This window comes from Seriola aureovittata, chromosome 8, assembly GCF_021018895.1.
Source record: "Seriola aureovittata isolate HTS-2021-v1 ecotype China chromosome 8, ASM2101889v1, whole genome shotgun sequence".
Taxonomy (NCBI): domain Eukaryota; kingdom Metazoa; phylum Chordata; class Actinopteri; order Carangiformes; family Carangidae; genus Seriola; species Seriola aureovittata.
In genome coordinates, this window is record NC_079371.1 from 20,500,001 (window position 1) to 20,524,393 (window position 24,393).

Below are 24,393 nucleotides of genomic sequence, written 5' to 3' on the forward strand. Positions count from 1 at the left end.
AGGGATCAATTAGGTATAACACTGCGTTATTCTTGTTTTTATCTTAACAACAAGAAATTAGATTGTGCTACACACCACTAAGTTAAGTAATTGTGGAGTTAGTAGGTTACTGTCAAAGCAGTTGGGGAAGACTTGCTAGCAAAGAATGATTTATTCATAAAGAGACGGTTCAGTTTAGTTCACGGCATCATTTATGTTTTATTTATCTGGAAAATGCATGAAGGCAACTTTTGATCATACATGCATGCACATTCACTAACAGAAACAGAGAGGCACAAGCGCACATAAACACACACACACACACACACACACACACACACACACACACACACACACACCCTCAGGATTTCACTGGGATATTACACGTTGTACACAGACAAAGACACCATCCCCTCAGAGGCGTATTCTCTGTCAAATCTGCATCTAAAACACAGTCACACAGAGGCGCACATATGATTCCAGCAGCGAAGAGGGGCTTTTGCTGTAATCAAGCTGTGACAGTATATGAATGTCTTTCATGCGACCATGAATTATACACCAGGTCCGAGGCCACATGGGAAATCGACCCGGACCGGAGGAAACACTGCCAATAGTTTGACTGGAAAGATATCCGGCTTGTGTCTGCGAGCCCATAAGTTGAAAGGACACCTAATGAGAGCTTTCCCTCTGTAATGGCAATCCTATCCTACTATAGGGGTGGTCGCCCTTATAGAGAGAAACACAGAGAGAGAGGGAGAGGAGGAGGAGTGAGATGACTAAAGTCTCTCTCAGCTCAGCTACACTGTTTGGAGTGCAGACCGTGCTGCCATGGCAACCATAAAGAGACATAGATTTTTCTTTCAGAGCACTGCGGCTTCACATGAAGTGTCTCTGGTATGTGAAACTGCACTTGAGACTGCACATGAATGTCATCTCTGTCTTATTATGCAGCCAGATTTAATGCACTGTTAGTCATTTTATCTGTGTTCTGATGGTATTGATTTTCAGTGAACAGTTGTGATGTTTGGATTCCTGTTTTCTTGCCGGAGTGACTAAGAGGCTGCGCGAAATGTGTGTGGGCGCGAAGCGAGCACTCTCACAGCTCACCAGCACTGACTTATCTCAGGTTACGTGAGGCTAAGACAGCATCCATGATATCATTCGCAGAACACGTGTACAGCCACAGATAGGAACATTACAGTCGTATCTCAAACATATCGATTCCTGAATAGCTTTGAGCTTCATTGTTTTGTGTTCATGCTCCCACCACTCCAGCATGTGTTGCAAAGCAGCCACTTAACCCAGCTGCTTCTTAATGAAACGAACATGCAGTAAACAATCACATAGCATTTTGAATCGTAATGCTTTTTTCAGATTTTCCATAGCGTACTTGAATGAGTGTAATTACCAGCTTTTGGTGTGGTTGCTGCAGGCTGGTAACAACATTATCATAATATTCTCTTTTCAACTCAATGGCATGGTAATATTGACCTTTAGATGGAGAGAGGGGGGTGAGGGAGTGGCGCTTTAATAAATGATTTTCTGCTCCTTGCTTAAAGCTTACATAGTAGTTTGGCCTTGAAGATGAAAGTGCTCGAAAAACATGCAATCTAACAATCATGAGAGCATCAAAACAAAAGCACAAGCAAATCAAATCAGAAGTAAACCTTCCACTTTGCAGCAAAACTGCCCACAACACATTCTCATCCCCCGGAGCCTCATTTAGCAATGTCGAGACAATGAAGTGGTAGAAAGCTACAAAACACACTGTCAGCGTAAGATAAGTGCATTTTCAAAAAGTGTCTGTTGTTTACTGTGGCCTGGCGTGCACTAAAAGCATCGTGTGTTGCATATCCAACCAATTTGCCGTGTCTGCTCTAAGCTTAGCTCAGTTTTGGAGCCGCAGAGGAGGACCAAAATTGCCCTTTTGCATGTGCTTTCAGGAACCACAGTGACCTATATGGAGACTGAATTATATAAAAAGGTAATCACATTTATAAATACTTTATTCTGGCTAATTACCCTGACGTGCCCACATTATTATGCATGTGTTTAACAGGCTGTTTTTCACTGGGGAGGCTATAGGGAATCGAGGGGCTTAATAAAACTTTTATCAATTCAAAACATTTACAAGCAGCTAAAGCAACACTAATTAACAAAAGTGTGATATAAGTCAGCAAATACAGACACTTTGTACACACACAACTTAGACAGGTGACTATAGAGCTGTACATTCTTCCAGAGGTAACTAATGCAGTAATGCTTCACTTGGTTGTCATCACAATTGAGAAAAAGACTTTTATTTTGGAGAAATACAGGATGGGATTAGTCAGACAAGATCCATTTATTCACTTAGACTTGTCTTTGTTTGTCTGAACCTACAGAAGTCTTTGTGTCACATTCTCTGCTCTGTGGTCTTGTGATGATAAGTGGATGCTGCCTGATGTGGTGTTGATATAAATAATGCCCTGCTGTGATGCCCCCCCCCCTCCCCCACCATAACTCTGTCATAATTGTCACCTCTAGTGAGCTGTGGTTGCTAAGGATGTTTCCTGCAATTCACCACAGCAGTTGCCAATTAGTCAGCACACACTCACTCACACTTAAGACTGTGTTATATCACTGACGTATATGTGTATGTGTGTATATACCGCTGCTGTCTCTGGAGCATTTCCTGCTTATGTGCTTCATGCTTTTTGCTTGCAGGCTCCACTTTTCAAGCCTCTTGTCACTCTCATTTTGTCTTCTCAATTGATTGGCACACAATAAATCTCGTCCTACCAGATATATCTTGAGTGGTTGTGCCAAATCATTAAGAACATACAGCTGTCTCGCCGATTTTGAAGAAAAAAGGAAAAAAAAGCAGTGTAGCAGAAAACTCCTTTTCCATCCCTGATTTGTCTTAGAATCACACCATAATTAGAGACCATTTTCTTTCTCATTTAAACCTCTGTAATTCCTAATCCATTGTAATGTGGCCATTACTGGCTCATTTTTTACACTTGCTAAAGTCATTAGTCATTGCTAATTACCATATCGAATAGAGGAGGCCAGCCAGGGGAATTCTAATGAGAGTTTAGTGCTACAGCAGAATCTCTGGGAACTGTGGGTGGAGATCATATAACAAAGGATAAAGATCTGGATCTGACAGACAGACGATCCAATTCATTTTGCAAAACACGCACACCTGGAAAAATATTGGTGTCTGTTATGTCTACTTACAGTGCAGTACTGACACTGGTTGTATATGTTGTACATATACAGTGGAACATACTTACGCGTTCTATGCTAAGGGTGGATTTGCATTAAAAGAATGGAAAATACCTGTATTCATTAAAGCTGTTTAATCAATATTTTTGTATAAATAGCTTTTCAAATGACTGTGTGTGCGTTAAAGCACTTACTCATCATGCCGAACCTGCAATAATCACCTGTCTGAGCCGTTTCAGTTTCACTCAGCTCTATGGCGTGTTTCAGTGTCTTTCAGCTTATTGTTTTGGTTCAGTCTCGCTGCTTCCGCCAACCCCCTGTTTCCAGATGCAACAGCAGCTGTTTTCTTTCATCGCCCTCGTTTTGATGACTCACTACAGGGGGGGGGGGGGGGGGGGGGACATATTCAGGACATATTCATAGTGAGCTTGAGTTTTGAGTTCAAACCCAGCGTCCTCCCTCACCTCAACACAACTGGACAATCATGCCGTGAAGTGGACGTTAATGTTGGATCGTTGATTTTGGACACAGACCTCCCTAATCTGATGTTGGAAAGTTGTGGGGAGAGGGGATTTCCTAAACTGTCAGAACATTTGACAAGCAGTTTGGACAGAGTATACTGGGCTCCTCAGAGATGTTAAGGGTCTTACAAGTTTTCTTGAGTATTTTGACCATCTTGGTCTTTTCAAAACATTAAGTTGTGACTCTTTCAATTCCACATCTTAAGTATTTAGTTTCTTCTAACTTAGAGGATCCTTTTGTAAGGACCTGGACTTGCAGTTATGATACAGTCATGGTATTTTTGCCCATTTAAAGAGATTTTATTTAATTATTTGTTATGTTCACTAAATTTATTGCTATTAATGCTGTTTTTCGAAAGGTGTATTAATCTCTACAGGCTACTTTACATATGTAACATGTAACATTTGGGAGTGGATCTTTTTTATGTTGTCTATCTGCCTGGCATTCATTTTTATAATCATTTACCTATTCAATGTGAAAAATTCTGTCACTTTATGGAGTCTCTAATCCTTTACCCCTTTGTATGATAGTGGAAACTGTTATATTGTGAATTCATGTTTGTTAATTGTCACTTTCTATTGCACATGAGGTGATGCGATTGGGTGCCAGCTTACAGCCACTCCCATTTAAGATCGCTCCTTATTTTTAATAATCATTTGCTTGATGAAGGTCTAGCACTGAAACATTTTAAATAAATGGTTTACTGTAAGTTAGACAATGTGCAGGATTTTTAATTGCTAACGTTACACTAAGGTTTAATTGCTGCGTTACCTAAAATTAACAACTAAACCTAAATGAATAAAATAGGGGATTTGAAAGGGTTCAAGTTTGGTACTTTGTTTATTCTCATCAGATTTTGCTTCAGCATGTGATGTCTTTTTATTTCATTCTGATTCAGATTTTACTCTGACAAGAGAAAAACAGACAGATCTCTGAGATTTAGAGGCTTCAACAGGTAATTCTTCGGTATAGCTGCTTCTTAAATGATTTCAATAGTCAAATAATCAAAAATGATTTCAGCACTAATGATATGCACATGCGGTTCTACTGTATTGCTGTACGCACCACGGCTGTTGAGCTGGCGCTGCCTCTATTACCGTTTCTTTTCATAGTAATGCAATAAAAGAGGCAGAGTGAATAATTGATTAATCATTGCCTTAACATGACTATGAAATTACAGTGCTACTTGGACGATTTCCCTTACCGTAATAAGACAGCTTAGTTAATGTTTTACCAAAGCACCAAGGTTGGCTGCTGTGCAATAATGTATGAGGAGCGGAAAGGAGGCTCAAAGGAAGCGAGTTCAAAAGGAAACAAACAGAGACAAACAGGCCTGTGTTTGCCAGTCGCTCTCCTCAACTGGGGAGGAAGACTGCTGCTGAAGAACGAACACACACCCACCCACACACACACACACACACACACACACACACATACACACAGAGCCCCTTTATTTCTCCTCATCCCAGTCACACAGCAAATGGTGACCCGGTTGTTCACATATACACACACACAAACACACACACACACACACACACACACACACACACTTGCATTGTCCTTAGGAAAAAAAGTGTATGCAAGTTTGTATCTATGTGTGCGTGCTAGTGTGCACGCGTGCATACTTGAATGCATCGATGTCAGCGCCAAGGTGTAGGCCATTGTTGTCTTGGCTGAAAAAACAAACCCCTGTCAGCCCTCAAGCACATGAACAGACAGGCTGAGAGCACAGCGGAGATGCAGGGTGGATGGAGGGGAAAGGAAAAAGAAAGGAGAGGAAGAGAGGCGAGAGAGGAGGAAAGAAGAAGAAGAAAAAAAAAGGGTGACTGAAGGAGAAGGATTAGACAGCTGTTTACTGCCATCTCTGGAGGCCAGCAGCAGTCAAAGCTAAGAAGTTTGTCAGCCTCTGGTGGTACTATCCAGTTTACTTTTCATCTCTGCCATTTCTCTCTCTCTCTCTCTCTCTCTCTCTCATATCGCTGTTTCAGCCTAACAGACCACACTTTTCCTCTTTTCCCCCAGTCTTAGGGTGGGTCTTTGTTTATCACATTGTTCTCTTTTTAACAGAACTGAGTAGTAATTAGACACAATTCAATCAGCAATGTAATGTGCACGGTATCGTAATTGTTATTGTAAAAGATCTAAAGAAATCTGCAAAATGTGGAACATTTACACTCACTTCATCTACAGTGTTTCTGTCCTCAAACCTCTAGGTAAAATTCATATTCGATCTGCTCCTGGAGACAAGAAGCTGATATCTGATCTGTCAGCCAGGATGAATAATAGTTTTTCTTATGTTGTTGTACCCTTGTCTGTTTGATAAGTTGAATCTTCGTCTTGACAGAGAGTTAATTGGCCACTATTTTAATAATCGAATAATGACTTCAGCCATTTTTTTGAGCAAAAATGCCAAAATTCACGGGTTGTAGCAGCTGAAACATGAGAACTTCCTCCTGTTCTTTGTCATATATAGTTCTATATACTGTATATATGACAGTAAACTGGCTTTGGTTGGCAAAAAAATTCATTTAAGTATGTCACGGGAATTCAGAGAAATTAGAAATCTTTATTTATTTATGACATTTTCTCGACAAAACTATTAATCAGTTAATCAGTGAATACAATGAAAATAATTTTTAGCTTAATTTTAGCTCTAATTTTGATTATGTGCTTTGAATATTCCTATTTCCACAGTATTAACCTGTCTCTATAACATACACTAATGGTAACTATTTTCATAATATAATAAAACTTTGCATTTTTTTTTTTTTTTTTGGGTAATAGGCCCGACAAAATGTTCTTGAAAATATTCTCTTGTGATAATGAGGTTCAATAGGTTTGATTTTCTCTAATCTGAATCCAAATCCACTCATCAAATCTTTAGTTGTATTTGGTGGGGGGTGGTACCATTTTAAAAAATATGTCCTGTTTTCACTTCAGTGTCTAAGAGATTCTGCTGTGCTGAAAGTGTGCAGGGCTTTTCACCACATATTCAGTCACTGCTCTGTGACATTCATTAACCCTGCCCTCACTCTTTCTGCTGTTAGGGAAAGTTTTCTCCACATTGCTGTGCTGCAGCGACAGAGGCTGCAGATGCTAAAGTAAAAACCACTCAGTAAAAATGATTTTAATTCTGCTTTACCAGGCAGCAAATATCAGATAAATAAATTGCTAGGTTTTTTTGTATGCACGCAGTACTTAACTTTACCAGAAGGCAAAATTGGGGGGGTTAGGCTGTGGCAGAGCACTCATCCTTCTCAAGATATCAAAAATGCCACAATGTTTTTATTATTACATGAAGGACAACAGTTAAATATTTAGAAAGTGACTTGTTGCTCCGCCTATGTTGTCCCGCAAATATTGCATTTCACAAACATTTCGGTGACTTCGGAGACATGTATCCACACAAACGGTCAGCCATGTTCAGTCAGTTAACAACTGTGCCACTGAGTCAGTACATGTGAATATGGCAGTGTCAGACAGAAGCAAAAGAACCTTATCTTAAATAATTGACAATAAAAAATAAGTATTAAATCACAATGAACAGCCACAACATTATAACCAGTCACCTGTTGTTAATGTTGTGGCTGATCTGTGTATATGTATATGTGTATAGTCCTCCTTGTGTATCTTGATCCTATCAGATGGTATGTACTATTTATATGTACTTTATCTTTTGATATTTCGTACTTCGTAACATACTATTTTTGTCCACAATCTAAAGAGGGAAGTAAAGGGAAAACAATAATAGACCTTACCATGTATGGATGCTGGGAGATGCTGCTGGTGCCCCTTTATTGGCTTTTTTTTTGGTCTATGTTTACATAAATATATATAATACATATAGTACTGTTTACCTGATGAGGGTCCAAGGACTGAGATGTTTTTTTTGGCTCTGTAACTGTATCTCTAATTTTCACTTCTGACGCAGGAGAATCCAGCGTGTTGTTCATGAACAGTTTTGCTGCAGTAATAAATATTCACTGAGGTATTTGGAAAAAACATGTTGCTCTTCTCACTTCACAGTCAAAGCTTAACCTTACGCACAGCCGTTTTAGCAGTGATCAGTGAACAAGTCAAAATACACACACACACACACACACACATACACACACACACACACACCCTGCAGACAGCTCTGCATTCTCCCGCCTGATTTTCAAAGGCTCTGCATCCATTCTGTGTTTGCTTTGCACTCGCTCCCTGGCTGCTCTTTCATCATCCACCCGTCATCTGAAAAGCATCTTAAATGATTATGTTTTAGCTTCTCTTTTTTTTTCTTTTTTTTTTTTTCCCCCCATACTTAATCTTGCCTTCATGTTCATGCTCCATTTGGCTTGACGGCACAAAGGTGAATCATGAAAGCCTTTTTTGTTTCAGATTTGTGTCATTTTCATTGCGTAAGCCCCGCCACTCTGTGCCTCCGCGCTTGTCGGGGACCTGATATGTAACGCAACATGATTTCTGCTGTTGCTGTTCTAGCTGGCTTCTCTCGAGGTGAGGAGACATGCACAGGGGAAAGACAGGGATTTGACTCAGGGGATTTTGCTCAAAAATCATCCTGTTTTTTTTTCTTTTTTTCTTTTTTTGAAAGTGCAATTAGAGCAGTGTCTAAGTGTTCTCCTCTGCTTATTAATCCCCAACAATTAATGCGCGTGGTTGCATGAAACATATTGGCAACTTTCTTAAAGTGAGATTAATTTGGCAGGCAGGAAGCTGAGTGGGCCTTTGTGGAACTGGTTATCTTTCCTTAGCACATTGGACTAAGCTCTCCAAGCCTGGTGGAATGAAGAGTGTGTGAGTGCAGAGGGAGTGTGATGCAATGTAGGTCATTTGGATGGTGCGAACATCACAAGGTTTTTGATTGATTTTCTTGATTGTGCGCAAAATTTGGCCAGGAAGAAAAAGACGGTTGCTATTTATTTTCCAAGTCATTGCATTAATATATATTATTTATTCTGTTTGATATCATGAAAAAAATAACATGGGAAAACATTTTATGAATTGGAGTGTACATGATCTTGTAATACAGTGTCTTTTATGTATTTATTTTTGATCCAACCAAACATCCTGTCCTCCTGTTTTTAGCTCTCTGTCTGGCCGTATTGTTGGAGGCGTGTGGTGGTTCTTCACCCTTATCATCATCTCCTCCTATACTGCCAACTTGGCTGCCTTCCTGACAGTGGAGAGGATGGTGTCTCCTATAGAGAGTGCTGAGGATTTGGCCAAGCAGACTGAAATCGCCTATGGAACGCTGGATGCCGGTTCCACCAAAGAGTTCTTCAGGGTGAGGAAACATTTATTCAAACACTAACCTCTGTGACAAATACAAAATACGTTTCCAGTGACTGCTTCATATTAAAAGCCAGCCTGTGTTTTGCCAGTTGAACGCTTTAAACGCGAAGCAGGAGCAGTAGTTTTACAGTTTAAAGAGAGATATAATATAGTATTCACACTGACTGTCTCTTTCTCTTTCCTCCCATCTCTCTCATTTCCATTCCTGGTTGTCAGAGGTCTAAGATCGCTGTGTTCGAGAAGATGTGGTCCTACATGAAGGCGGCTGACCCATCTGTGTTTGTCAAGACCACGGACGAGGGTGTAATGAGAGTCAGGAAGTCCAAGGGCAAGTATGCCTACCTGCTGGAGTCCACTATGAACGAGTACATAGAGCAGAGGAAACCCTGCGACACCATGAAGGTGGGAGGGAACCTGGACTCTAAAGGTTATGGCATCGCCACACCCAAGGGCTCCCCTCTCAGGTAAACCTCTGCCACTGCACTGGATAAAAGCCTTCAAGAGCTTTTATTGGAGCTCATGCATGAGCATCATATGTCACCTCTTCATTTGCAGAATTTCCTCATGTATGAACACATACATTAGCTTGGATTTATTGGTTTCATGCCTTTTTTATTTATTTGTGCATCTTTTTTTTATCATAATAATATAACATATCAGTTTTAGTATTTTGTTTTTCATACTTTGAATTCATTCTGATCAGATGTAGAAGGCATGCTGATGCTTTTAAAATACTTCATCAAACTTTTTTTTCTTTTGTTTGTAGTTTGCGCACGTCACACAGACATTTACAACTCCATCGTGCCCATATTCATGACTGAAGCCCATCTTTGTTTGTGTCTGCATATGTACGTATGCAGCCAGCCTATTCGTAGCTGACTTGTGAGCACTGGCAGAAGTGTAAAGTACGACTATGGAATATGTTCCCACACTTGTTTTCCTGCTGCCCTTTAATTACATTCTTCTTCATAAGTATTTGCGATGGCTGGTTTCATGCGGTCTGCTTTGAAACTCGAGCATCCCCTGGAACACACACGCATACAAGATGTAACTGCACCTCTCACAAACCAGCAGGGCTTTTGAAGCAGGATCCCAAATACAAGGAGCACATCCCATATGGCTACTTTCCCACTTACACCAGGGCTCGCACCTTGAATGTAGTCAGCAGAGTTGAATTTATATTTGCCATATTCAATGTAATGATTGATGCAATGAATGATAATTCATACTTGATGTACTTATGCCATCGATGTCCAAGAGCAGCAGCTGTCATTTCACATTACATTAACATATTAACCAACTTCCCATTCATATTTCTCCTGTTACTACAGAGAGAGAACAGGAGCTGGTGGCATCTGAAGCTTTTAATCTGTCTCTAATAGGCCCCATTCATTTTAATGAAAGGAGCCATATGGGGAGATTTCATTCAAACTCTCTGAGGATTCATTCGGCTTCCACCTTGGTTGACAGCCAAAGGTCAGAACACGCTGACAAGCCTTAGTCAGTGGCTCCTTATAAAATCCAGACAAATTGGATTTCATACTGCCAGTAAGTGCTGTATTAGTAGTAAGACAAGTGGTGAATTGAATCTGCTCCCAAATCATGTCGTCAGCTTGGTCTAAACGTACAGTGTAGCAATGCCATGCAGTGTTGAACAGCCGAGGATGGCCCCCATTATCTCCCTCTCTTTGTGTTAATTATTAGCCAACGATGTGTGTTATTCGCAGGTTGCCACTCTGTCCATTCACAGATGTCTGATACTGAGTTTCACTAACAGATAACAAATGTTCATGATTGGACGTTTTGTGTTAAAGGAATGGAAATGAGAATAATTCGAATGTTTTTTATGGGTCAGGGAGAAGTGAACTGATTGTGCTGCTTACCTAGAATCCGACATATGTGAATGTCCTGTCAGTTCAAAGAGTTCAGTTCAATTATAACTGTAATGCATTGTTGATACATGACTTTGTATTGCTGAATTTTCAATTTGCTGAACATTAGGGATGCACCGATCTGACTTTCTCTCTCAAGATACTGAGTCAGATACATAATCTCAGAGTATCTGCTCATACCGATCAGATACCAGTTCACATTGCGTGGAACTCATTGGGAAAATTCTTATGTAGATTAACTGTAGCTAAAGAAAAACATCAATTCAGTTTTTGGTTAAATTAGCTAGCCATGATTACAACACTTTCTGTTTCACTGCATTCACGTTAAAATGCATTTATTGTGCTTCACAAGTGGAGAGTAACAATGGTGGAAAGAAACTAAGTACATTTACTCAGTTACTGTACTGAAGTATAAAATTTGAAGTACTTGAAGTAGTTTTACTCCAGTACAATTATCTGACAGCTGTAGTTACTAGTTACTTTTTAGATTAAGATTTTTTCATACAAAACATATGAAGAATTTATAAAATATGATGCTTTGTGATAAATGAAAGTACATACCTAACAATATACATAAGTAGAGCTGAAATGATCAGTTGATTAATCGATTAGCTGATTGACAGAAAACTTAGCCTATTTTGATAATCTTTGCCAAAATGCCAAACAGTTCATGGTTCCACCTACTCAAATATTTGCTGCTTTTCCTATAACTTATTTTAGTAATTTTTATTATTTTTAATAATTGTGAGGTTTGAGCAAAACAAACACAATTATTTTCTGAACTTTTACTGACAAAACAGTCAGTTGAATTGATTAATTGAGCAGGTAATCAGCAGATTATTCCATAAGGAAAATTATTATTTACAGCCCTAAATAAATACATCTCAACCAACTACAACAGTAAAATGCTGCCTAGACATTAATGTAACAGTAGCGATAGTCTAATGTTGAAATAATATAACAGTCACATGGGACATTTTTCTGCGTGAGTACTTAAGTACTTTTTCCTGATAATACTTACATACTTTCAGTGCATGACCTTAACTTGTAATGTATTTTAAATTTTTACAGAGTGGTATTAGTACTTTTACTTAAGGATCTGAATACTTCCTTCACCACTTAGACTAGCAGCAGTAAAGCAACGGAATGAAGCAGAATAGAAAATCGCACATGTATAATGTGGATTGTCACTTATGGCCGAAACAGATCTCACAACATTGAACTTGTCATTGGATATATAAAAATATATATGTTGTATTATTTTTGTTGCACTGCAGCCCCTAATTGAAAGTAGCTCTTTGAAAACAAAGCTACTCAAATGACATAACTCTTTGTTTTACAGGGCGGTCATCAAAGAACACTTCCTGATCCTGATTCCTGTTTAATGTTCTGTATATATTCTGTGCTTCCTGCTCCATTTCTTACATGCACGATGTCCAGCCACCCCCATGTCTGCCTGACTGTTTACCCCATCCTGCCTAACATACAGTAGCCTCCCTGACATCTGCTCGCCTCGAACCAACTGATCAAACTAACATAATGACCTGTAGGTCTCCAGACCATTCATGTCCACACACTTTGACTTCTTTCTTTCTGTCTGAGTCCACTGGGCTGAGAAAGAATTCAGAGGTTTTACCAGCTCCGTGTTCCCTACAGCTGTGTTGTGAACTCAAGGTTGGGGATAAAGACTCTTCTGCGTCCACTGGTGAGAAAGGCAGAATGTTACCAAGCTAAATTGTTGCTGCTGAAGAGAAGAACAGACACTGATTCGAGAGCAAAGACAATCTGACAAAGTCTGTAATCTTAACTTCTTTTATGCAAATTATGATGTCAGATTTTGCCTTTCTGTGATTTGTGGATGGAGAGAGTCTTTGTTCACGGCCAGTCAGCTATAGGAAATACACACACACACTCACCAGAGAGAGAGAGCAACCTTTGAGGAGATGCTTTGGACGAGACGGTTCGTATGGTCTCAGGACTCTCTATAGTTGGTCACACAGTTTCCTTTCAGCCTGTTAAAGACATAAACTTTCCATGAAAGTGAACCTGACTGTTAAAACATTCAAAGCCTCAGTCTGTATCTCTGCTGATAGTTATAAATGAATCAACATGGGCCTCTATCCACCAGGATGCCGTTATGGGTTGAATATTGATAGGTTAGTTACCATAGCAATCTGTATGCTGGTGCCACTGAAAGGAAATTACCATCTGTAGACAGTCCTCTGTATCCAAGTCATCTCCATTTATAGTGTCTGCTCTGCCTCTCTCTGAGGCCCCTGCTTGGTAAAACCTGACTTTACTACTGTATGGGTGCTCAGCATTTTAGCCCCAACTAACATATATTGAACATGTGCATCCAAAGCCAGGACTCCTGCTTCATATCAGTAGTTATCAGCAGGAGAGTCTCAAATAGAAAGTCAATGTTGTCATAATCACCACCACCATGCGACCAATCTTTTTATATCTGTCCCATAGAGTGTCTCCTAATGACTATCATTTTATATTATTTTCAAGAAACCCAGTAAACCTGGCAGTGTTAAAACTGAACGAGCAGGGCCTCTTGGACAAATTGAAAAACAAGTGGTGGTACGACAAGGGAGAGTGCGGCAGCGGGGGCGGGGACTCCAAGGTCAGAGCCAGTTTGAAAAACCCTGCGGGTAACCCACCACCACTGAGAGTGGAGGGAGGGTTGTGGGGAAGTGGGTAACCGGCAGGCTCACACTGCACTTCTACTCAGACAACACTTTATCTCTCTGTGGTGTGGGGAAGAGCAAAGGGAAAGTGCCAAGGGGGGGATTATGTGGCCACCAGCGGCTGAATCTGAAAACCACAGAGGGGGGGGGATTTTGTATCATCAGCCTTGCTTAAACAAAATGAGCGACAATAATTTAAAACGGATCAATGTCCTGTAATTAAACCAGCTGGGTCGCTCATGCTCAATGATACATTAAAACCACATGCATCCATTTAGATATGGATTATATTCCTGTTTATTTTTCAAATGTGGCCATTTACATCCTTGCTTTTAACTAAAGATACAACTGAGACATTCAGGTTGCATAAATGAGGGTAAGCAGTGTGCCGGTTACCCAAAGTGATATAGTAATACACATCTACTGCCTTAGGGAGCAAGCCAAGCTAGATGGAGTATTAATGCATATCACTTTGACTCTGATGTTTCTAATGATTTTTATGCTTTATATATGTGTGTGGGTGTGTGTGTGGTGTGTGTGATAAGTGATAAGTTTTTTTTGACCGATAAGCCAGCTCAAGCATTAACGTGTGTATGTATTTGCTGCTGTGTGTTTCTGAATTAATAACATAAAATAACATGGTATAATATGTTATTTATGTTATTTCCTTATGGTTGGAAGAATCCCAGTAAACCTAGCGGTGTTGAAACTCAATGAGCAAGCCGTCTTAGACAAACTGAAAAACAAATGGTGGTACGATAAAGGGGAGTGTGGCAGCAAGGACTCCGGAAGAAAGGTTAGTCTCCAACCCAAACCTGTCACCTCACAGCACCTCCCAGCACAACCCTGCCCTGATCCTAGACCAGCCCCACGTCCAGCCCTCAGCCTCTATTACACTGAGCAATACTGCCCATGTGGCTCTGGTGGTACTACCGTATTGGCCCGAACATAAGACGACCCCGCATTTAGAACACGTTTTTGGATAAATACTAAGATGAGAAACACTACATGCAACAGAGTAGGTAGAGACACTGTGTTTAACATGTATTGTTACATTTAAATAAAGGTGCAGTAAATGACTAAAAACAAAGTAATCAACTTAAAAAGTTATATTTGTTTATAGTAAGTTATGTATGAGTAAAGAAATTACATTTTGGGATACAAGATTATGAAAAAAATATGAAAAATCAGTACATCAGTCTAGCAAAACAAATAATTTGATTGGACACTTTCGCTTCATCAAGAAACATTTTGAATTCCAATAATCAAATGGAATCAAATCAACCCCTTCCTGCTACTGTCACTACTACTGCTATTATTATTTTCCACAAATGTAGGAAATTGTTTGTGTTTTCTAAATTTTCAGCTCTCTTTCTAGTCTAGCCATGTTCAAAAATGAAAACACTCGAGTGAATGCAATCCATTTATGCTGTAAGATTTACATGTAATTTAGTCTACATTACTTGCTGAAGAGCAGCCAGTGTCATTGAAAGGACCATAGTTAATGCTATAGCACAATTTAACAGTAGTGAAGTCAGCACACTGGCTCAGCGATATCAGTTACACTACAGTATACCTATACCTGCTAACATTAGCCACCAAAAGCAATAGGTCATACCAAACCAAGTAAGGCTATATGAGGGAAAGCCCTAACTGAACATCAATGTCTTTTACTGCCTATGAATTCAACTTTTAATTGGCAACAGGACAAATTGGTTTTCTTTTTTCCTTTCGAATGTGACATAGCTTACTGGAATTTTTTGGGGTTGATCAGTGCTAGCAGGTATTAGACCATAGCATGCTCAGCAACACTAAAACAAGCTAGCTTAGCACAGGTCCGTCGTAGAGTAGCAATTCTGTAGCACACGAGCCCTCATTATTCAAAGACATCTGCTGTTGTGAATATGTAAAACATCTGGTCCTCTTATGTGAAAGGACCCCCACCTTTAAAAATGTATCTTTCAAAGGAAAACCTCGTCTTATATTTGGGCCAGTATTCTGGTGGTACTCCGGTGTCTGTTTCTTCCCACTGATGAGCTTGTGTTGTCAGAGATTTAATGTTCATTACCAGCGTGTAAATAAATATTGTGTGGTGGATTAGTTAGGATTGTTATTTATACTGATATACACATAGGGACTACAGTTACCATATAGGTGGAATAAATCCTCTTAAAATAGATTGTCCAACCCGCCAAACACACACAGACGCATACACACAGATCAAGTCCTATGATAACCTTGAGTTTGTACTAGATTAAATAAAAATCACTCTGAAAGTAATTTGCTAGAATAGATCTCCATCCCAAGGAGGGAAAAAAAATGAGAAAAAGAAACAGGACATGAGGGAGACAGATGATGACATTAGGCCATTGGACTTTACTGAACCCTTCAAATAAGTTTAGCCATAGCCTTTGCCATAACCTTTATGATAATTCTGCCCCATCTCACACTGGAGAGTGTGCATGTATAGATGCAAACCCTGTCAATCTGCTAGATCGACCCCCAAGTCACACCAAGTCTGCCACTGTGCTTGCATGCATTTGTGGTTTATGTTATCCACTGTCTCAAGAAGCAGCTCTTCGTGTCAGAAAAGCTTTGCTCTTGAGCTCAGCTACCTCTGAATGTGGTTGAGATGTAACCAGCCTTCTGATCTGTCAGCACAAGATCTTTTTCTCTTCCTTCCCCCTGCTCATATTTTCATAGTTGAATGCAGGGGTGTCAAACTATGTACTATGGTGGGCTCTGTCTCTGTGGAACATATTACAAATAATATTATCTTATGTAGAGATTTTAACATAGCAAAGGCTCAAAGCAAGGTACTCCATTATTTGTTAATTTAGTCATTGGTCAATTAACAAATAATGTTTGCAGACATAAGTCACAATTCATAAATTCATATTTAAGAGCTGTTTACTGTGAAATTTTCAATCTTTCTGTAGTAAATATTGTGTTTGGGAACATAACTTGACTTGAAAGATATAATTTGACATTTTGGAAGAGTTGCTTGATCACCTTCTTCCCGAGAGTTAAATGAGAAGATTTAACCACTCTCATATTTATGCACTAACCATGTTGCTGCAGCTAGTTCAAATTAGCTTAGCATAAAGACTGGAAACAGGGGAACGGCTAGCTTAGCTAAAATCCACCTGGCAGCAGCTGTAAAGCTCACTAACACATAGGTTTTATGTGCATTTAATTTGTTTTGTTTAATAAAAACAATCCGGCACATAAACCCTGGTAATTTAATGTTTTAATATTTCTGTTTTATGCTAACCTAAGCTAACTGGCTGCAGGCTTTAGCTTCATATTTACCATACAGGGATGAGAAAGGTATCAGTCTTCTCATCACACTCTCTGCAACAAACTGAACAAGCTATTCTTTCAATATGTGATGCTTTTCATTTTGCAACTATTTTCTCATCTGCTTAAAGTACACTTACACTCTCTGGAACAACTCTTAACTCTCTATTCTAACATTTATTCACTGTGTAAAGGGATAAGACACTTCATTAGTAGCTTTTGTATTTTTTAAGTAGAAAGTTTCAATACACACACGTTCACATACACTCCATCCAAGGATTTGGCCGCTAGGACCAACATTAGGAAGCTTTGTGAACACAGCTCCAGGTGATAAACATAAATTCAACCTGAGAGGAAGAATTAGTCTCTGAAATCTGCATACTCTCAGTCGTCCATAGCACACAGATTGACACACTTGAGTATAAAAACATTAATTACATCACATAATACTACTTTATATGGAAGGATTATCTAAATGATGTTCGGCCCAAAGACAGACCAAATGTATTAAAATGCAAATTTGCCCTTGGAGTTAAAATCTATGTAGCATTGATCTCAAATGTATTCCCCAAGTGGATTTACATGAAATAACCTCCCCGTTAGTCGTCATTGTTCCATGACTTAAATCATATTGACTGATTTAAGTCTTAATCTTAATGATTCCATTTAATTATAGACTATAAATAGGCATAAATGTAAGTAGGTACCATTGCAATAGAGAATAATGGCCTATAATATGAAGCAATGTCAAACTTGTCAAATGACTTGTTTGTGCTGTTGCTGCATGAATGCATGTGTTGTGGGGTGTTTATGTATTTTACCTGAACCTACCAGTTCCCTCACAAAATGTTATTTGTAGAAAATAGTTGTGTGTGTTTGAGTAATTTGACTGAGACATTGTGTAAAATTTTTAGAAATGTATAGTCAAAAATATTAGATCAGTATCTGTTTTCAGTATCTGGGGCCTGTCTCACGAAGCAAGTTCAAACAGTGTGGCTCTTCAATTAGTATCAAGCATTACTGATCTAATCTAACACTGGTGAATCTGGTCTCACAAAGCTTGTTTCAACAAAGCTATGAACCCGTGCACTTGCAACATGTGGGATCTTCAAAGAAACATGAATAACTTTGTCTTCTTCCCTTATGAAGAAAAAAAATGACACAAATAAATATGAAACAAACAGAAAATTAAAATGTTTCACTAATGTAACCTCTGTTTCTGTAGAGAGGAGCACTGCGGCAGCATGCTTTGTTAAATTAAAAATGACTTGATAAAGGCCTGTGACCAAAATGTGGCTTGAATAAATCACTGGGAGCTAATTTTCAGTGTGCAGACATTCTTCTTTTTTAAATTAAAAAGGCTGATTACTTCTCGTCATTAGGGCGCAGTCAGAATACTTCTTATTTATATGATAGTGTCATCATGAAGTCGCCTCACATTCTCTGTCTCTGCAGTGATGGAATATCCAACATGGAGTCCAACAGTGTACACTCGACCTCAGTGCAATTAATATGCAGCAGTAGACTTTATTCAAGGCTTTTCTGACTACCTACTGTACTTGCTGTTCTGTGAGAAACTCTGGTTTATAGCCGCAAAGGAACAACTACAAATAATTTATGATCTTTTTTTTTATCAATACCTATTGTAAAATGTGCCAAAAGTTGAGTGGGCAGGGGGTATCATGCAGTGTCACCATAAATTTACTGAGCCCTCTGACAGGTGACAGCATTCTCTAACCCTGACCAAATGTATTGTTAAACTGTGTTTTTCCGACATTGTCTAGTACTGTAATGTTTTTGCTGGAAGCCCTGTTTTGTAGTCAAAGAGGAACACTGACTTTATCACAAATCTTTAATCTATTTCTGATGTAATAAATTATCTTAGGAGTAATAAAACAAAGTCATTTTACCATTTTATATAAAGTTATTTTAACATGATCAGCACAGTAATTTTATCCATACTTGGATTATTACTCAAAGATCTCCTCACAGTTGCCGGAACAAAAACTTCCTCTAGGTTATCCAGCTAACATATTAAATGCTACTCTGTGAGACAGGCCTCTGAAATATGTTTTTATTGTCGATGTCTTGTTTTTGTGTGGTTATGTGTTTGTTTTGTCCTCTTGTGTCATGGTTGTACAGGCTCACCTGTATTCTGTGTGTGTGTGTGTGTGTTTGTGTGTGTGTGTGTGTGTGTGTGTGTGTGTGTGTGTGTGTGTGCATGTGTGTCTGTGTGCGTGTGTGCTCCTAAGAATGTATGGGTCTGTTTGAGTATATTTGTTATTTTGCTATAGTGAATTTGAGTCCTTGCACTTGTGTATGTGTGTGTCATATGTGTGTGTATGTGTACAGTCTTTGGTATTGCTCCTCAACACTTTGCTCTGCCCCCCCCCCCCCCCCCCCCCTCCTCCCCCTCCTCCCTCCAGGACAAGACGAGCGCTCTGAGCCTCAGCAATGTGGCAGGAGTCTTCTACATCCTGATCGGTGGCCTGGGCCTGGCCATGCTGGTGGCGCTGGTGGAGTTCTGCTACAAGTCCAGGACCGAGTCGCGCCGAATGAAGGTGTCCACCGCGCGAGCCGCTGCCGCCTCAGCCGCTCAGGCCTTTCACTGCTCAGCCTTAGACAGTGGTGCTAGCGCCCCCTACACAGAGCTGCAGAGCTACGGCCTGTACGCCAACAACACTGTTAAGATATAAGGGCAGAGCACAGACACGGGGTAGGAAACGCTGTGATCAAGCCATGATGAAAATGATGATGATGATGATGATGATGATGATGATGATGATGATGACGATGACATCCGCCTCCTCACACCCCTCCGCCCATCTAACCGTGATCACAGTAGGGCCTCTCAAGGCTTCCACCGCAGTGCAAACGCTCTCCTGTACCTCTCTCTACCTCTGCCGCTCCCTCGCTCAGTCTTTACGTCACTGATCTCCTGCAGTGTTGTCGAATCACTTGATTTTAAATTGCCCTTATGCCTCTTTCTACATATTCTTTGAATCCAATCAGTTTCCCTGTGTTAGTGTCGCAGGGTTATTAGCGTATAACGTTTTCCTTTAGTTCGTCACTACAAGAGGACAGTACTCTTTACTCTGCATTATGTCATCATATATCACTTTTTCTGTTGGACAAAGTAGAGTTTAAAATTTCTAATACATGTTTCACCATTTTATTTCAGCTTACAGAAATGTTAATCACAGGCCTCTGGTTAAATCCTATTTCTGCACTCATTACAATAATCTCTCCACAAGTGAAGAAATTTCACTTTGCAGCACAGGTATAAAGGCAATTTGAATCACAGTGGTTCATCTATCTACCTCTGTCGCTCTGAGCAAACCTCTTCCCTGCTCCTTCCTCTCTTTTTGCTGACTGTCTCACAAACGCAGGGCCCATTGTGGTGAACATCCTTTATATGTATACCATAAGGCAGGCCTGGTGCGGCTCACATGTTTTCCATCACTGCTTTAACCCAGGCAGGTCTAACTCAAACTGTTGTATGTTCAGAGGTCTCAACGCATAAGGACTTGTTGATTTAGACTTTGTTTGGGGATGTGAGGTCTGTCCTCCAAAAGGCTGCGATAAGGAAGCTGTTAGTCATCTGCCTCGTGGATCAATTTACAACAAACAATCTTTGATTCATTCTTCCAACATCAAAGCCCCTTGTGGCGTATTGATATACTCTTCATATAAACAGCAAAAAAGAAAGAAAAAGAAAACAAGGTAGGGCCAAGACAAGGAGTGATCTTGGACAAGAATCTCTTATGTTTTAATCAGCCCCACGAAGAGGCACCTGATCAGTATGCTGATGAGATTGGCGAGGAGCCTATTAGTCCAGCGGTGCCTTTATGCTGTTTGGCTTGAAAGAAACAACAACACCGTTCCAATTAGAGGGCGGTGTGATTCTCCAGTCCCCTTGCAGCACTCACCGGTTGCGCTCGCTTTGCCCAATTTAATCAGCTATAGAATAGGGGAGGCAGGCAGACACCAAAGAGGCACGTGTTCACACACACACACACACACAAACTCACACATGCATCACACATCATTAGGTCGGCTTTCGGGCCCAGTGGCTTTTATTGTGCCAGGCTGGAGAATGGAGCTATTAAACCAATGAGTGAAGCCTCAGCTCCTCTCTTACTGCCTACACTTCGCTCTGCTCCTCCTGTTACAAATTAGGACGCTGATGCACATCGGCCAGCGCCACGGTTTACCACCCGCAAATAGCACTTAGGCCCAGATAAAGAGGGCGAAAACTAGTACCCTATGACTCCTAACAGCCCATTCTGAATTTCTTGTTGTGCCAGCACCACATTCAGATAGTGACATCAACAGCTGCTTATGTGCATATATTCATATTACAAACACCAGAGAAACTGCATAACATTCTGCAGGTTTATCTTGATCCTTCAATAGCTGATAGACCTTTTAAAATGCTTACCTCTGTGTGCTGCTAGCTCTAAGTGTTGCATAAGCTTTCTCTGTTGTCATTAGGATATACATAGAGTGAGATACGTAGAAATCTGGTACGCAGACTAACTGTAATCTGTTTTGTTTCTACAGCAATCCATCAACGACGCCATGCGCTGCTCCACCCTGACCAGGATGAGTGGCAACGGGAGCGGCGGAGAGAATGGACGAATCCTCACACACGACTTCCCCAAGACCGTTCAGACGCTGCCCTGTATGAGCCACACCGCCAGCATGGGACTGGGTGCCTCCGGCATGTGATCATCACATGACTGTGCTGGTGGCGAGGAATAGGCAGGGTGGGGCAAAAGCAGAGCACAAGACTCTTAAGGACCTCAAAAATCATGGCTGTCCAGTTTGACCCATCTGTTCTCCTGGCTGTCAACGCGCCCAACTCTTTCAAGACTTTACTTACTGCCAAAATGCACTCTCAAATCGCTCCGTACAAACTACGAACAGAGACTCGCGACATTTTTTTTTAAATAAGTGGATGTTTGAAAAAGAGATACTGGAAAAAAGGAAGGAAATGTGCTGCAATAAAGAAGCCGTCAACGGGGCGTGTTTTTGAATTTTTTACAGTGTTCATTTATGTGGAGAAAAAAAAAGAATTCTTTCTCTTTTCTTCAGTGTGACGCCTGCGCTGTGCCATTTCGATGGAGCTGTTGACGTTAGTCTGCGTGTGCAATATCTTCACCTCCACTGCTGACCTTGTACTACCTAGATGCTTTGTGATGGCTGATGGAACGTGTCTTTGCACAGATGTGGCAGAGGAGGACAAACACTTGTGACTGCTACGATGATTTGATTTTGTTGCTTTGGGACATTCCCCGCTCTCTTTCACTCTCACATTTACACGCCATTTTGGAAGGACAACGTGCTCTGTGTAGCATAGCCAGTTTCTACGATATAGTATATGGTTTATACTGTTGTAATAGCATAAAGAGCTTTGTCAGAAGTAGTTTGATTTGACTTATCCTCGACTGAAGGTCAATGCTGTTTCACTCAGCGGTTGAACAGGCTACAACAAAACATGCATTGCTGCTACACCTCATTTAACACATCATGCCTTGTCTTTGTGCCATATGACCATTCTCACAAATGAACACAGATACATTATACACTTATTGCTGCTGGGTCATTGGTTTGGCCGGCATATAGGTAGAGAGTTTTAGTATTTAATGATCACAGAGCGCAGAGTCAGACATGCTCACTTTGACCTGTGTGAGACAACACACTGACACATAACTCTGTGGCTTTGTACAGTACTGAGTGACCTTACACTGTATTCTACTGTTGTGACATTCATAGCATATCCATTGATATACTAGGGAGTCTATTTGCAGCATGTTAAAGGACAAAAATCGACAAATTCAGACATAATCTGGAGAAAATATTCCTCAAACTATTGTTAGAGCTGTTGCTGCATAATTCACTCACTCCTGTGATGTATTTTCAGCCATATTCAGTTTTAATGAAATGGACAGCGCAGCTATTCACTCTCAATTTATTGAGGGTTGCATATCCCCTGCAGATTGTGCATGGCCTATAAAAGGAAAGTTGGCCTCCTCTCGCTGTTGCTAGCTAGCACTGACATGGAAGTTTCACAGACGCTATTATCTGTTATTTATTGGAGGTCAAGGTTGCTGTGATCACTGGACAGCCCTGCTGTGGAGATCCCCCTCTTAGATCATGTCAAGTAAACAGAAATCAGAGTGGCAGGCCCTGGACCGTAGAGGGCAGAGATGAAACTGGGCAGACAACCTGGGATTGACACGGAGGCTTTAAAGGAAAATTTCATCCCAAAACATTTCAATAATGTAAACAAAAGGACTTTTGATGATGTACTTTGCATTTCTTGGTTCATTCTGTTGGATATTCCCATGAGTTACTGACAAACAGCTGAAAACAAAACTTAAGCTAATGCTATGGTTTACAATCATATCAAATAAGGCTGGCGTGATTTTTTTCTTATGGTCAACAATTACAGCACATGACAACAATGTGTTGGTTCATCTTGCAAAGGCCCTGAATCAGCTTCTTACAGTTAGCAATGGGTTCCAACATGGACTCACGATTTTCTCCCTAAACTTCCAACAGTTTCACATGAAAGATTTCCGTATCTTTGCTCTTGTCTGAGCTCTTTTCACTCAAGTGACGTGAGCGAGACTCAGTTTGGAAAAGGTGATATCGTATATTTCTGTGAAGCAGCTAGGATTTAGCAATATTAGAGTCAAAATGTGATGACAGCTGCAGGGTTGTTTATTGATGTTGTTGGCCCGCTGTCAATCAAATCTGATCAAAACCACACCCACACACACAATCCTGATAAAGCTGGGTTTTTTTTCACTTGGCTGTTTTCCTTACCCTGTTTGTGATACTCAATCCAAAGCCCCTTAATTTCATATGAAGATATTCTCCATGCCATATTTCAAAACAGGAAACAAATATAAAGTTTTTTTTTTCTTTTTTTAATAAGCTCTGTATTTTTCTCAAACAGCTGTGCACTGTAGTTTTTAGTAAACGTTTCTCAAACAGGAGTAAACAGTGAGTTTATTAGGGACTATTTTTATCTGCAGATTAATACGTATTTTCTGCATGGTGTGGAGTTTATTCAAGAAATAACAAACTACAGCGTTCATTTTCGTAGTAATGAAGGAAAATGTCAGCCAGTGAAACACTGCGGCTCAGTGACATGTTATAAATAATAGAAGCAAAGAAATAAATACATACAGTTTAACAGGCTTCAACTACATCAGCAATACTTGTTCTGTAAGATCAATTGATTGTTGGTTTTGGTCTCATAGGTCTTCTCATAGGATTTATTGTCAATAGGAAAAACAGAATATCGCCAGCCTTTTCCTGTAAACTCAAGAGGTGAAAACCGTCAAAGTGCGACAAAACCAATAGCATCACAGCTGTGTAAAGGTTACATCATGTGCCTTCTTAGAAACATGAAAATCTCCCTCCTTCCCTCTTGCCTGTCTATCTTCTGCTCTCTCTCCACCCACACAAATATTCCACAATGCAGCAAT

At 40.1% G+C, this 24,393-nt stretch overlaps 1 protein-coding gene across 5 annotated transcripts in view; it reads left to right on the forward strand.

Annotated features, from left to right (window-relative positions):
• gria1a (glutamate receptor, ionotropic, AMPA 1a) overlaps positions 1-21,839 on the forward strand; it is a 65,555-nt gene extending 43,716 nt beyond the window's left edge. The window contains exons 12-16 of one of the 5 annotated variants that reach the window (XM_056382638.1): positions 8,800-8,998; positions 9,223-9,470; positions 14,273-14,387; positions 19,318-19,607; positions 21,455-21,594. In XM_056382638.1, coding sequence (XP_056238613.1) covers positions 8,800-8,998; positions 9,223-9,470; positions 14,273-14,387; positions 19,318-19,587 — 832 coding nt within the window. In that variant the 3' untranslated portion in view covers positions 19,588-19,607; positions 21,455-21,594. The other 4 variants (XM_056382635.1, XM_056382634.1, XM_056382636.1 and 1 more) reach the window with 4 other exon arrangements.
• The last annotated feature ends 2,554 nt before the right edge of the window (positions 21,840-24,393 follow it).